General features: G+C 47.4%; 1 protein-coding gene across 1 annotated transcript in view; it reads right to left on the bottom strand.

The window, feature by feature from the left end:
• dysf (dysferlin, limb girdle muscular dystrophy 2B (autosomal recessive)) overlaps positions 1–13,485 on the bottom strand; it is a 450,750-nt gene that overhangs the window by 41,695 nt on the left and 395,570 nt on the right. The window contains exons 43-46 of the mRNA XM_038793128.1: positions 11,341–11,358; positions 8,424–8,522; positions 6,875–7,003; positions 6,280–6,435 (exon numbers count right to left, since the gene is read on the bottom strand). Coding sequence (XP_038649056.1) covers positions 6,280–6,435; positions 6,875–7,003; positions 8,424–8,522; positions 11,341–11,358 — 402 coding nt within the window. The remainder of the gene's footprint in view (positions 1–6,279; positions 6,436–6,874; positions 7,004–8,423; positions 8,523–11,340; positions 11,359–13,485) is intronic.

Genomic DNA, 13,485 nt, shown 5'->3' with positions numbered 1-13,485 from the left:
GGAATCACGCCGCCCCCCCTGGCGACTCTCCAACCCGGCGGGGGGGGGGGGGGGGGGGGGGGGGGGGAGAATCCTGGCCCAGGGCTCACACCCAACCCAACAGCTCTCTGGTTTCAACCTTCCAAAGAAAGTGTGATCCATCCTTAACCGGTTCAGGACCGTCCACGACCCCAGCTTGGCCAACCTCCACAGACGGGGCATTAGTGCCAGCCCCCTCTGTGCCTGTGGGAGAGAGAAAACTGTGCCCCACATTGTAGAAGAATGTCCAAAATACAGACTCAGTGAAGGTTGATCCACACTCAACCCAGCAGGACTGGGAGACATTTCTTGCCTCGGGAACTTGACATTTGCTAAGTAAATTGGAGACCCCTGGTTCCCTAACATTTCTGGTAAGTTACTTTGCCCTCTTTTGCGAAGGCAGAACCAAAGTTTGTGTGTTTAATACTTCTGCCATTTCTTTGTTCCCCATTATAATTTCCCCAGCTTCTGACTGTAAAGACATTTGTCTTTACTAATCATTTTCTCTTTGTATATTTATATCAGCTTTTCAGGTCAGTTTCTATGTTCCCAGCAATTCTATTCTCATTATGGTCTGGAAAAGTCGAGAAGGTTGACAACCCGACCACATTTCCTTCTTCAGAAACGTGAAAACCCTCCATCAGCAAAGCCAGAATAAATGAAAATTGTTCCCACCAGCATCTCACCTCTACTGGTATGGGCTATGGCTCAAGCCTGTTTAGTGGGACAAGGGTGCACATTGCATTCTTCTGTTTGAAGCTTAAATAGTGTGACTCATCTTGTTTAGCTGAGTTCTGTATAAAAGACAGAAAGCGCACTCAGTCAGCTTTGCGCAGGCGAAGGATACAATGCCTGAGTGGGAATTGTAATCTGATAATTTGGGCAGTGTGGTAATTCGGCGCGGAGCGGGAGGAGGTGTTGTTTCCCTTTTTGTTCTGTTTCCTTTGTTTGGCTTTGTAACTGGTAATCTGCAGGGAGAGGTCCAGAATGCATTCCAGGAAGCAGGGAGAAAACCAGGGAGCACCCTGGGAAGGTAGGTGATATAAAATCTTACCCCCAGGTTCCAGCGGCCTTCATTTTCGGAAGTGGGAGAGAGAGAGAGAGAGAGAGAGAGAGAGGGGAGCAGCTTGGGAAGAGGTAAGTGATAGATATTCTGCTATTCTGACTGATCCGACTTGGGGGGCGGGGGGGGGTGGGAACTGAAAAGTGACGTCACAGGAAAGCTGCGATCTGATTGGCTGAAAGGGAATCTGCACCAAATGTAAAAATTGAACATTGTTAAACTAATTAAACATAATAAATTAATCATCATTCAAAGGGGTATCTAAGCCAGAGATCGGAGAGTACTGTATTTAGCATTTACATTTATAGTAGAAATCTAGTGCTTGGAAACATATAGTTAACAGTAACTTTTTAAATTTAACTTACTACTTAATTAATGCAATGGCAATTAGAGGGGTGCAGTGCTCTGACTGTGAGATGTGGCAGGTCCGGGAGGCTTCCAGCGTCATGGATGGCAACATCTGCAGAAAGTGCACCCAACTGGAGCTCCTCACAGACCGCATGGTTCGGTTGGAGCAGTAGTCGGATGCACTTCGGAGCATGCTGGTGGCGGAAAGCATCATAGATAGCAGTTATATAAATGTGGTCACACCCAAGGTGCAGACAGAGAAATAGGTGACAACCAGAAAGGGGAGACAGTCAGTGCAAGAATCCCCTGTGGTTGTCCCCCTCTCGAACAGGTATACCCCTTTGGATACTGTCGGGGGGATAGCCTATCAGGGAAAACAGCAGCAGCCAGAGCAGTGGCACTACGGCTGGCTCTGATGTTCAGCAGGGAGGGTCAAAGCGCAGAAGAGCAATAGTCATTGGGGACTCTATAGTCAGGGGCACAGATAGGCGCTTCTGTGGATGTGATAGAGACTCCAGGATGGTATGTTGCCTCCCTGGTGCCAGGGTCCAGGATGTCTCCGAACGGGTAGCGGGTATCCTGAAGGGGGAGGGCAAACAGGCAGAGGTCGTTGTACATATTGGTACTAATGACATAGGCAGGAAGGGGCATGAGGTCCTGCAGCAGGAGTTAAGGGAGCTAGGCAGAATGTTAAAAGACAGAACCTCTAGGGTTGTAATCTCGGGATTACTCCCTGTCCCACGTGCCATTGAGGCTAGAAATAGGAAGATAGAGCAGCTAACCACGTGGCTAAACAGCTGGTGTAGGAGGGAGGGTTTTGGTTATCTGGACCACTGGGAGCTCTTCCGGGGCAGGTGTGACCTGTATAAGAAGGACAGGTTGCATCTGAACTGGAGAGGCATAAATATCCTGGCCGCGAGGTTTGCTAGTGTCACACGGGAGGTTTAAACTAGTATGGCAGGGGGGTGGGCAGCGGAGCAATAGGTCAGAAGGTGAAAACATTGAGGGAGAACTAGGGAATTGGGCCAGGATGGCTCTGAGGCAGAGCAGACAGGCAGATGTTGCTGAAAACAGCGGGTCTGGTGGCCTGAAGTGCATATGTTGTAATGCAAGAAGTATAACAGGTAAGGCAGATGAACTGAGAGCTTGGATTAGTACTTGGAACTATGATGTTGTTGCCATTACGGAGACCTGGTTGAGGGAAGGACAGGATTGGCAGCTAAACGTTCCAGGATTTAGATGTTTCAGGCGGGATAGAGGGGGATGTAAAAGGGGTGGAGGAGTTGCGCTACTGGTTAGAGAAAATATCACAGCTATGCTGCGGGAGGACACCTCAGAGGGCAGAGAGGCTATATGGGTAGAGATCAGGAATAAGAAGGGTGCAGTCACAATGTTGGGGGTTTACTACAGGCCACCCAACAGCCAGCGGGAGATAGAGGAACAGATAGGTACACAGGTTTTGGAAAGGAGTAAAAGCAACAGGGTTGTTGTGATGGGAGACTTTAACTTCCCCAATATTGACTGGGACTCACCTAGTGCTAGGGGCATGGACGGGGCAGAGTTTGTAAGGAGCATTCAGGAGGGCTTCTTAAAACAATATGTAGATAGTCCAACTAGGTAAGGGGCTATACTGGACCTGGCATTGGGGAATGAGCCCGGTCAGGTGGTAGAAGTTTCAGTAGGGGAGCATTTTGGGAACAGTGACCACAGTTCAGTAAGTTTTAAAGTGCTGGTGGACAAGGATAAGAGTGGTCCTAGGGTGAATGTGCTAAATTGGGGGAAGGCTAATTGTAACAATATTAGGTGGGAACTGAAGAACCTAGATTGGGGGCGGATGTTTGAGGGTAAATCAACATCTGACATTTGGGAGGCTTTCAAATGTCAGTTGAAAGGAATTCAGGACCAGCATGTTCCTGTGAGGAAGAAGGATAAATACGGCAAATTTCGGGAACCTTGGATAACGAGAGATATTGTAGGCCTCGTCAAAAAGAAAAAGGAGGCATTTGTCAGGGCTAGAAGGCTGGGAACAGATGAAGCCTGTGTGGAATATAAGGAAAGTAGAAAGGAACTTAAGCAAGGAGTCAGGAGGGCTAAAAGGGGTCATGAAAGGTTATTGGCAAATAGGGTTAAGGAAAATCCCGAGGCTTTTTACACGTACATAAAAAGCAAGAGGGTAGCCAGGGAAAGTGTTGGCTCACTGAAGGACAGGGGAGGGAATCTATGTGTGGAGCCAGAGGAAATGGGTGAGGTACTAAATGAATACTTTGCATCAGTATTCACTGAAGAGAAGGAATTGGTGGATATTGAGTCTGGAGAAGGGCGAAGATAGCCTGGGTCTCATTGAGATCGAAAAACAAGAGGTGTTGGGCATCTTGAAAAATATTAAGGTGGATAAGTCCCCAGGGCCTGATGGAATCTACCCCAGAATACTGAAGGAGGCAAGAGACGAAATTGCTGAGGCCTTGACAGACATTTTTGGATCCTCACTGTCTTCAGGCGATGTCCCGGAGGACTGGAGAATAGCCAATGTTGTTCCTTTTTTTAAGAAGGGTAGCAAGGATAATCCAGGGAACTACAGGCCAGTGAGCCTTATGTCAGTGGTTGGGAAATTACTGGAGAGAATTCTTCGAGACAGGATCTACTCTCATTTGGAAGCAAGTGGATGTATTAGCGAGAGGCAGCACGGTTTTGTGAAGGGAAGGTTGTGTCTCATTAACTTGAGAGAGTTTTTCGAGGAGGTCACAAAGCTGATTGATGCAGATAGGGCAGTGGATGTTGTCTATATGGACTTCAGTAAGGCCTTTGACAAGGTCCCTCATGGCAGACTGGTACAAAAGGTGAAGTCACACGGGGTCAGAGGTGAGCTGGCAAGATGGATACAGAACTGGCTAGGTCATAGAAGGCAGAGAGTAACAATGGAAGGGTGCTTTTCTAATTGGAGGGCTGTGACTAGTGGTGTTCCGCAGGGATCAGTGCTGGGACCTTTGCTGCTCTTAGTATATATAAATAATTTGGAGGAAAATGTAACTGGTCTGATTAGTAAGTTTGCAGACGACACAAAGTTTGGTGCAATTGCAGATAGCGCTGAGGACTGTCAGAGGATACAGCAGGATTTAGATCGTTTGTAGACTTGGGTGGAGAGATGTCAGATGGAGTTTAATCTGGACAAATGTGAGGTAATGCATTTTGGAAGGTCTAATACAGGTGGGGAATATACAGTGAATAGTAGAACCCTCAAGAGTATTGCCAGTCAGAGAGATCTTGGTGTACAGGTCCACAGGTCACTGAAAGGGGAAACACAAGTGGAGAGGGTAGTGAAGAAGGCATACGGCATGCTTGCTGTCATTAACCGGGGCATTGAGTATAAAAATTTGCAAGTCTTGTTGCAGCTTTATGGAACCTTAGTTAGGCCACACTTGGAGTATAGTGTTCAATTCTGGTTGCCACACTACCAGAAAGATGTGGAGGCTTTAGAGAGGGTGCAGAAGAGATTTACCAGGATGTTGCCTGATATGGAGGGCATTAGCTATGAGGAGACGTTGAATTAACTTGGTTTGCTCTCACTGGAACGAAGGAGGTTGAGGGGCGACCTGATAGAGTTCTACAAAATTATGAGGGGAATAGACAGAGTGGATAGTCAGAGGCTTTTTCCCAGAGTAGAGGGGTCAATTACTCGGGGGCATAGGTTTAAGGGGCGAGGGGCAAGGTTTAGAGGAGATGTACGAGGCAAGTTTTTTTACACAGAGGGTAGTGGGAGCCTGGAACTCGCTGCCGGAGGAGGTGGTGGAAGCAGGGACGATACTGACGTTTACGGGGCATCTTGACAAATACATGAATAGGATGGGAATAGAGGGATAGGGACCCCGGAAGTGTACAAGATTTTAGTTTAGACAGGTAGCATAGTCGGCGCAGGCATGGAGGGCCGAAGGGCCTGTTCCTGTGCTGTACTTTTCTTTGTTCTTTGTTCAGCTAGCGTACATAGAACATGCAGTGCAGCAGGAGGCCATTCGGCCCATCGGGCCTGCACCGACGTCACCACTTAAGCCCTCATTTCCACCCTATCCCCGAAACCCAATAACCCCTCCTCACCTTTTTGGTCACTGAGGGGAATTTATCATGGCCAATCCACCTAACCTGCACGTCTTTGGGCTGTGGGTGGAAACCGGAGCACCCGGAGGAAACCCACGCAGACACGGGGAGAACGTGCAGACTCCGCACAGACAGTGACCCAGCGGGGAATCGAACCTGGGAACCTGGCGCTGTGAAGCCACAGTGCTATCCACTTGTGCTACCGTGCTGCCACGGTACATGCTATCTCTGATTTCAGAAGGTTATGGATCAAGTCCCACTCCAGCGATTTGAGCACGAAATCCAGGCCCGCACTCTAATGCAGTATTGAGGGTGCGTTTACGGGCAGCCGTACTCTCTATTCCCTCCGCTGTCAATGGGATTTCCATTGAAGACACCCCACGCCCCCCGGGAAACCCACCGACAGGGGTGAGCTGCCGGAGGGAATAGGGCATTCCAACAACCGGAGAATCCCGGCCCAGATTATCTGGTCATTCTCATTGATGCTTGTGTGTAAACTGGTTGCTATGTTTCCTGGATCACAACCGTGACCTCAAAAGTATTTCAGTGGCTGGGAACTCCTTTAGTACACCTTCGGTGATGAAATACGTTGTATATAATCGCAAACCTTTTTTGAATCTTAGACGGAAACTACACTAAGGCCACAACCATCACATCCGAGAGCAAGTGTGACCAACGGAGGAATGAGAAAAGAGAAGGTGTTTGAAACAGAGACGCAAGACAGTCGATTTTCACTCACGGGTGCTGAACGGCACACTGACCTTCCCATTGGAATCCTTAGGCTGCAATCCAAAAGCTCGGACAACATAAACCCTGACGAGACACTCCTGGAGTCCGCTGGCTGGGAGTTCATGGAACTGACGAGGTGGGTTGGGTACAGATGGGTCATCGGGAAGGGCATAGATCTTGAAACTGCCCTGAAGACATCAACAGCATACAGTTAGGGATATTATAGAAACAGAGTACAATCAGTTGTTAGTTAGCATATTGCCCAGTGTATAATCCTCATATAACATCCTGGAAATTCCCATTTCCATGCGCTGTGAATGGATTTAACCCACAATTCAGCACTCTCAGAGATGGACTGACCGGTACCATTAATCATTGCCGTTAATGTCACCACATCTCAGGCAAGGTTGATAAGGCAGGGCCTTCATCAATAACCTCAGCTGGAACAGGAATTGAACCCGCGCAGTTGGCATCGCTGCGCATCATGAACCAGCCGTCCAGTCAATTGAGCTAACAGATCATGAGTGAAGCTGGTCCTTCTTTGGTGTTCCATATGGTTAACTTCTTCCCCAACTTCAAATGCTGAACATCATCAGGTATGGGTGACACTGAACCTTATTTCCTTACCTTGAATTCTCCCACCACGGAGGGATCCTCATCGTCATTGTCAGCCTTCCCACGGTGCAGGGTGAAGGTCCGGCAGAAATCTGTTAACCCTTTAAATGCCTCGACTTTCTCCAGTTCAACATTGTAGACCTGTGGAACACAAGGATGGCGAGCCATGAGAGTCCTGAGCTATGAGGGGCTTGTTTAGCACACTGGGCTAAATCGCTGGCTTTGAAAGCAGACCAAGGCAGGCCAGCAGCACGGGTTCAATTCCTGTACCAGCCTCTCTGAACAGGCGAATGTGGCGACTAGGGGCTTTTCACAGTAACTTCATTGAAGCCTACTCATGACAATAAGCGATTTTCATTTCATTTCATTTCCTTCACTGTCTACTGCGGGGCCCTGCAGAGCACGGAATCATAGGATCACAGAGTAATTCCAGTACAGAAGGAAGACAGTCAGCCACAGGGATTGGTGCTTGGGCCCCAGCTGCTCACAATATCCACCAATGGTTTGGACGAGGGAACTAAGAGTAATATGGAATTGAACTTGGGACCCTGGAGCTGTGTGGCAGCAGTGCTAAATAAATAATCTTTATTAGTGTCACAAGTAGGCTTACATTAACACTGCAATGAAGTTACAGTGAAAAGCCCCTAGTTGCCACATTCTGGCACCTGTTCGGGTACACAGGGGGAGAATTCAGAATGCTCAGCTGGTACGGGAATTGAATCCACGCCAGCCTTGTTCTGCATCACAAACCAGCTGGCTAGCCCATTGAGCTAAACCAGCCCTATCTAACCACTGTGCCACCGTGCCGCCCCAGGTGGGAATGTTAGTGGTGAGGATGATGTTAGGAGGCTTCAAGGAGATTTTGACAAATTGAGTGAGTGGGAAAATACGTGGCAGATGCAGAATAACGTGGATAAGTGAATTCAGTGAAGAACAAGTGAAGATATGATTGGAGTTTTTTTTTGAAGTGTGAGTCAGCAATTTGAGAGCTAATGGGTTGCCACGCAAAGCGCAGTGGAAATCTCAATCTCCCTCCCGAGGCTGTGGTTGCTGCAACCAATGATATTTTCAAGACTAAACTGAATTGATATTTTTATCGGGTAAAGGATATGGAGTAAGGATGGGTGAATGGATGCCAATCAGCTATGATCTAATGGAATAGCAGCACATGCTTGAAGGGCTGAGTGGCCTCCCACTGTTCTCAATGTGCCTGGATTAATTGACTGTTCACTGTGGCCAACACTGAACCATAGAATCTCTACAGTGCAGAAGGAGGCCATTCGGTCCATTGAGTCTGCACTGCCCCTCTGAAAGAGCACCCAACCTAGGCCCACTCCCTCACCCTATTCCCGTGACCCCCCACCTAACCTGCACATCTTTGGGTCTGCGGGAGGAAACCGGAGCATCCGGAGGAAACACGCAGACACGGGGAGAACGTGCAAATTCCACGCCAGACTGGAATTGAACCCGAGTTCCTGGCACTGTGAGACATCAGTGCTAACCACTGTGCCAACATGCCACCCCTGATAACACCCGGAACAATACAGACTGCACGCAGTACCTGAAGTGTGTCAAAGCCTTTGTCCAGGTAAGTTCCACATTTGTTGGTGTCACCCGTCGATGCATAAAACTTGCTCCACCAGTCCACAAACTCATCCTCCTAAGGAAACAAACAACATCATTTACAGCAGGTTCACGGAATAAGGACTTAGCGTCAGAAGAACCTAAGAACTAGGAGCAGGAGTAGGCCACCTGGCCCCTCGAGCCTGCTCCGCCATTCAATGAGATCATGGCTGAACAATAGTGTTTGCTGCCAAATAAGATCACCCTTTTCTTGTTTTGACACGGAGCTGCGATGCACAAAACATGGGGCTGAAGTTCGCACAAAGCCATAACAAAAGAACATAAGAACTTGGAGCAGGAGTAGGCCATCTGGCCCCTCGAGCCTGCTCCGCCATTCAATTAGATCATGGCTGATCTTTTGTGGACTCAGCTCCACTTTCCGGCCCGAACACCATAACCCTTGATCCCTTTATTCTTCAAAAAACTATCTATCTTTACCTTAAAAACATTCAATGAAGGAGCCTCAACTGCTTCACTGGGCAAGGAATTCCATAGATTCACAACCCTTTGGGTGAAGAAGTTCCTCCTAAACTCAGTCCTAAATCTACTTCCCCTTATTTTGAGGCTATGTCCCCTAGTTCTGCTTTCACCCGCCAGTGGAAACAACCTGCCCGCATCTATCCTATCTATTCCCTTCATAATTTTAAATGTTTCTATAAGATCCCCCCTCATCCTTCTAAATTCCAACGAGTACAGTCCCAGTCTACTCAACCTCTCCTCATAATCCAACCTCTTCAGCTCTAGGATTAACCTAGTGAATCTCCTCTGCACACCCTCCAGTGCCAGTATGTCCTTTCTCAAGTAAGGAGACCAAAACTGAACACAATACTCCAGGTGTGGCCTCACTAACACCTTATACAATTGCAACATAACCTCTCTAGTCTTAAACTCCATCCCTCTAGCAATGAAGGACAAACTTCCATTTGCCTTCTTAATCACCTGTTGCACCTGTAAACCAACTTTCTGTGACTCATGCACTAGCACACCCAGGTCTCTCTGCACAGCGGCATGCTTTAATATTTTATCGTTTAAATAATAATCCCGTTTGCTGTTATTCCTACCAAAATGGATAACCTCACATTTGTCAACATTGTATTCCATCTGCCAGACCCTAGCCCATTCACTTAACCTATCCAAATCCCTCTGCAGACTTCTAGTATCCTCTGCACTTTTCGCTTTACCACTCATCTTAGTGTCATCTGCAAACTTGGACACATTGCCCTTGGTCCCCAACTCCAAATCATCATGTAAATTGTGAACAATTATGGGCCCAACACTGATCCCTGAGGGACACCACTAGCTACTGATTGCCAACCAGAGAAACACCCATTAATCCCCACTCTTTGCTTTCTATTAATTAACCAATCCTCTATTCATGCTACTACTTTACCCTTAATGCCATGCATCTTTATCTTAGGCAGCATGACAGCAAATTAGCAGCTTTACACCTCCAGCCCCGCCGTCTGATCTTTTCCCAAAACGTCAATAACAAACCTTGGTCATTTATCTCATTGCTGTCTGCGGGACGTTCGTTGAAATAACCATCCTCCTCCTCATGACGTCCTCTTTCCCACATTACCCTTGGCCTTCTGTCCAGCCCTGAGCTTCAATCTTCAACCAGCCACATCCACTCTATCCTGGCACTGACTATCCTCCCATCCCACGCAACCCCACTCTGCATTATCCATCTCTCTTACCTCAACATCGCCCTCACCTCTCTCTTAACCTCACCTGCATTTGGATCCTTTGATGCTCTCTATCCCCAGCTCCGCCTCGATAAACTCCAACCTCACCCTCTATTTTTGCTTCAAAATATCATTGCCAAGAAAACCCCAACTGCTGTCCAATCATTTGGCTAAGATACGCAGCTATGGAAAGGACAATAGCTCTTTCATGTCTGAAAAACGGCGGCTATTCAATTCCCTCCGTAAACCTCCGTTCCTCTTCTTCCACCTTTATTTTTTAAAATAAATTTAGAGTAGCCAATTATTTTTTTTTCCAATTAAGGGGCAATTTAGCGTAGCCAATCCACCTAACCAGCACATCTTTGGGTTGTGGGGGAAAAACCCACGCAAACACGGGGAGAATGTGCAAAGTCCACACGGACAGTGACCCAGAGCCGGGATTCGAACCTGAGTCCTCAGCGCCGCAGTCCCAGTGCTAACCACTGCGACACATACCGCCCCTTTCTTCCACCTTTATGACATGTTTTAAACACGCCCTTTAAAACCAAGCTTTTGGTTATCTGTCCAAATGCCTCCTTATGTGGTTTGGTGGGTTTTTTCGATAAAGCACGGTAGCACAAGTGGATAGCACTGTGGCTTCACAGCACCAGGGTCCCAGGTTCGATTCCCCGCTGGGTCACTGTCTGTACGGAGTTTGCACGTTTCCTCCGGGTGCTCTGGTTTACTCCCACAGTTCAAAGACGTGCAGGTTAGGTGGATTGGCCATGCTAAATTGCCCTTAGTGACCAAAAACGTTAGGAGGGGTTATTGGGTTATGGGGATAGGGTGGAAGTGAGGCCTTAAGTGGGTTGGGGCAGACTCAATGGGCTGAATGGCCTCCTTCTGCACTGCATGATCTATGAGCTCTTGTAAAAGTGCCTTGGAATATTTTGGTCTGTAAATGCAAATTGGTGTTGTTGCTTATTGATCAGAGACTATAACATTTCGTTTGGCATTACTCTCCGCAAGAGAAAGCAGTTCCAGTAACATTTACCCAGCCAGTTCTCACACTGCTTCAACCATCTAGCCAGTCTAATCTTCAATGCTAGTCTGACAGGATTATCGCTTTCATGCAGACACGAGATGGTAAGTGATACCCACAAGACTTGTTAATGACTCTGTGAAACTCACCCACATTGTCTCCTGAACCTGCCAAGTGTAGCAATGCAATAAAAATAAAACATCAGTTAGTCTGAGGATTAACAATTAAACACTTACTCATTCCACAAATGGAATGGGATCAACTTTCCTTTCATGTGGGCGTCGTTGGGACTGGCTGCCACCTCTCATGGCCTTTGCGAAGGTGGTTAGCCTGCTCTTTCAGCTATTGTAGTCTATCCAGTATCTGTAGCAGTTTGGTGAAACTGAGTGGCTTCCAGGGCATTTCAGAGTCAACCACATTGCTGCCAGTCTGGCATCACACGTAGGCCAGAGCAAGAAAGGGCAGCAGATCCATCAATGACCTTCCTTCATCAGAAGTTCAGAGTAAAGATCGCAGCTGATGACTGCACAATGTGCAGCACTGTTCACAACTCCTCAGGTACACCAACAGTCCACGTCCAAATGCAGTAAGACTTGGATAATACTTAGGCTGACAGGTGGCAAATAACATGCGAGCCGCACAAGTGCCAGGCAAAGACCATCTCCTGCAAGAGAGGATCTAACCATCGCTCCTTGACATTCAATGGCATTACCATCGCTGAATCCCCCACAATCAACATCCTGGGGGTTACCATTGATCAGAAACTTAACTGGACTTGCCTCCACTCCACCATTCCTACCGTTGACAGTGTGGCACTCAACAACTACCTGCTCACTGACACTCAGTTTAGAGTCTGCCAGGGCAACTTAGCTTCTGACCTCATGGTCCAAACAAGGACAAAGGAATTGAACTCCAGAGCTGAGATGAGAGTGATTGACCTTGATATCAAGGCAGCACTTGATCGAGTGGGACATCAAGAAGTCCTAGCTAAACTGGAGTCAATGGGAATTGGGGGAAAACTCTCCGCTGGTTGGAGTCATACTTGGCACAAAGGATGATGGTTGTGGTGGTTGGAGGTCAATCATCACAGCTCCAGGACATCACTGCAGGAGTTCCTCAGGGTAGTGTCCTCGGCCCAGCCATCTTCAGCTGCTTCATCAATAACTATCCTTCAATCATAAGCTCAGAAGTGGGGATGTTCACTGATGTTTGGCACCATTCATGATTCCTCAGAGACTGAAGCAGTCCACGTGCAAATGAAGCAAGACCTGGACAACACACAGACTTTCGCTGACAAGGAACATTCATACCACACAAGTGCCAGGCAATGACCATCTCCAACAAGAGAAAATCTAACCATCTCCCCTTGATATTCAATGATATTACCATCATTACATCCCCCATTATCAACGTCCTGGGGTTGCCATTGACTAGAAACTGAACTGGACTAGCCATAATGTCAGGAGCCTTTTGTTTAAACACTGCTTAATCCCTGTTTTTCCCATTCTTTTTTTTTTGCAATTACAATTTTTATCTGTGGATCATTAATGGGCCTGTGACTTTAATTCAGACTTTGCCTTTAATTCAAGCAGGCGAGATCAGCGATGTCTCAGTTTGACTGACTCGGCTGGTGGCCAATGAACTGGCTTGAAATGCTGGGCTTGACCAATAACCAGTGGCGATTGGTTTTGTTTTGTCTGGAATGTTTTTTTTTCTAGTTTCGCTTTTGCTTCAGAAGCTGGGAGAAACATCTCTGATTTTCTCTTTCTGATATGATGAAATCCCTCGGAAAATCAAGTGTAAGAACTCTTCTCTTTTCCCAGCACGGCTGGATGTCATTTTATTGAAACTGCAAAGGGTTGAGATCAAACCCTGGGCTGGAAGCTGGGTTTGATGTGAGACAAAGAGTCTTAAAAGAGAAGTGGACCCAAAGGTGGAACTTTGAATTGAAGACGCAGTTTAATTAAGGCTAAAGTGTCCCTCCAGAAGAGGTCCTACTGCCTGTGAGTACTGAATGAATGTTCCTGCAAGAAGACCATCACCAACTGTACACCGGTGATCAATTGGCGTGCTTGGGAGGATAGCCTCCTGCAAGGAATTCAACATTGCAAGCAAGGATTCTTATCCCTTTACCTTAATCCTTATTAAGACCATAAGTCAGAGGAGCAGAATTAGGCCACTCGGCCCATCGAGTCTGCTCCGCCATTCAATCATGGCTGATATTTTCTCATCCCCATTCTCCTGCCTTCCCCCATAACCCCTGATCCCCTTATTAATCAAGAACCTGTCTGTCT

This window comes from Scyliorhinus canicula, chromosome 3, assembly GCF_902713615.1.
Source record: "Scyliorhinus canicula chromosome 3, sScyCan1.1, whole genome shotgun sequence".
In the NCBI taxonomy this organism is placed as follows: Eukaryota; Metazoa; Chordata; class Chondrichthyes; order Carcharhiniformes; family Scyliorhinidae; genus Scyliorhinus; species Scyliorhinus canicula.
Note: the sequence above shows the minus strand (reverse complement) of the source record. Positions and strands in the feature narration are given on the sequence as shown.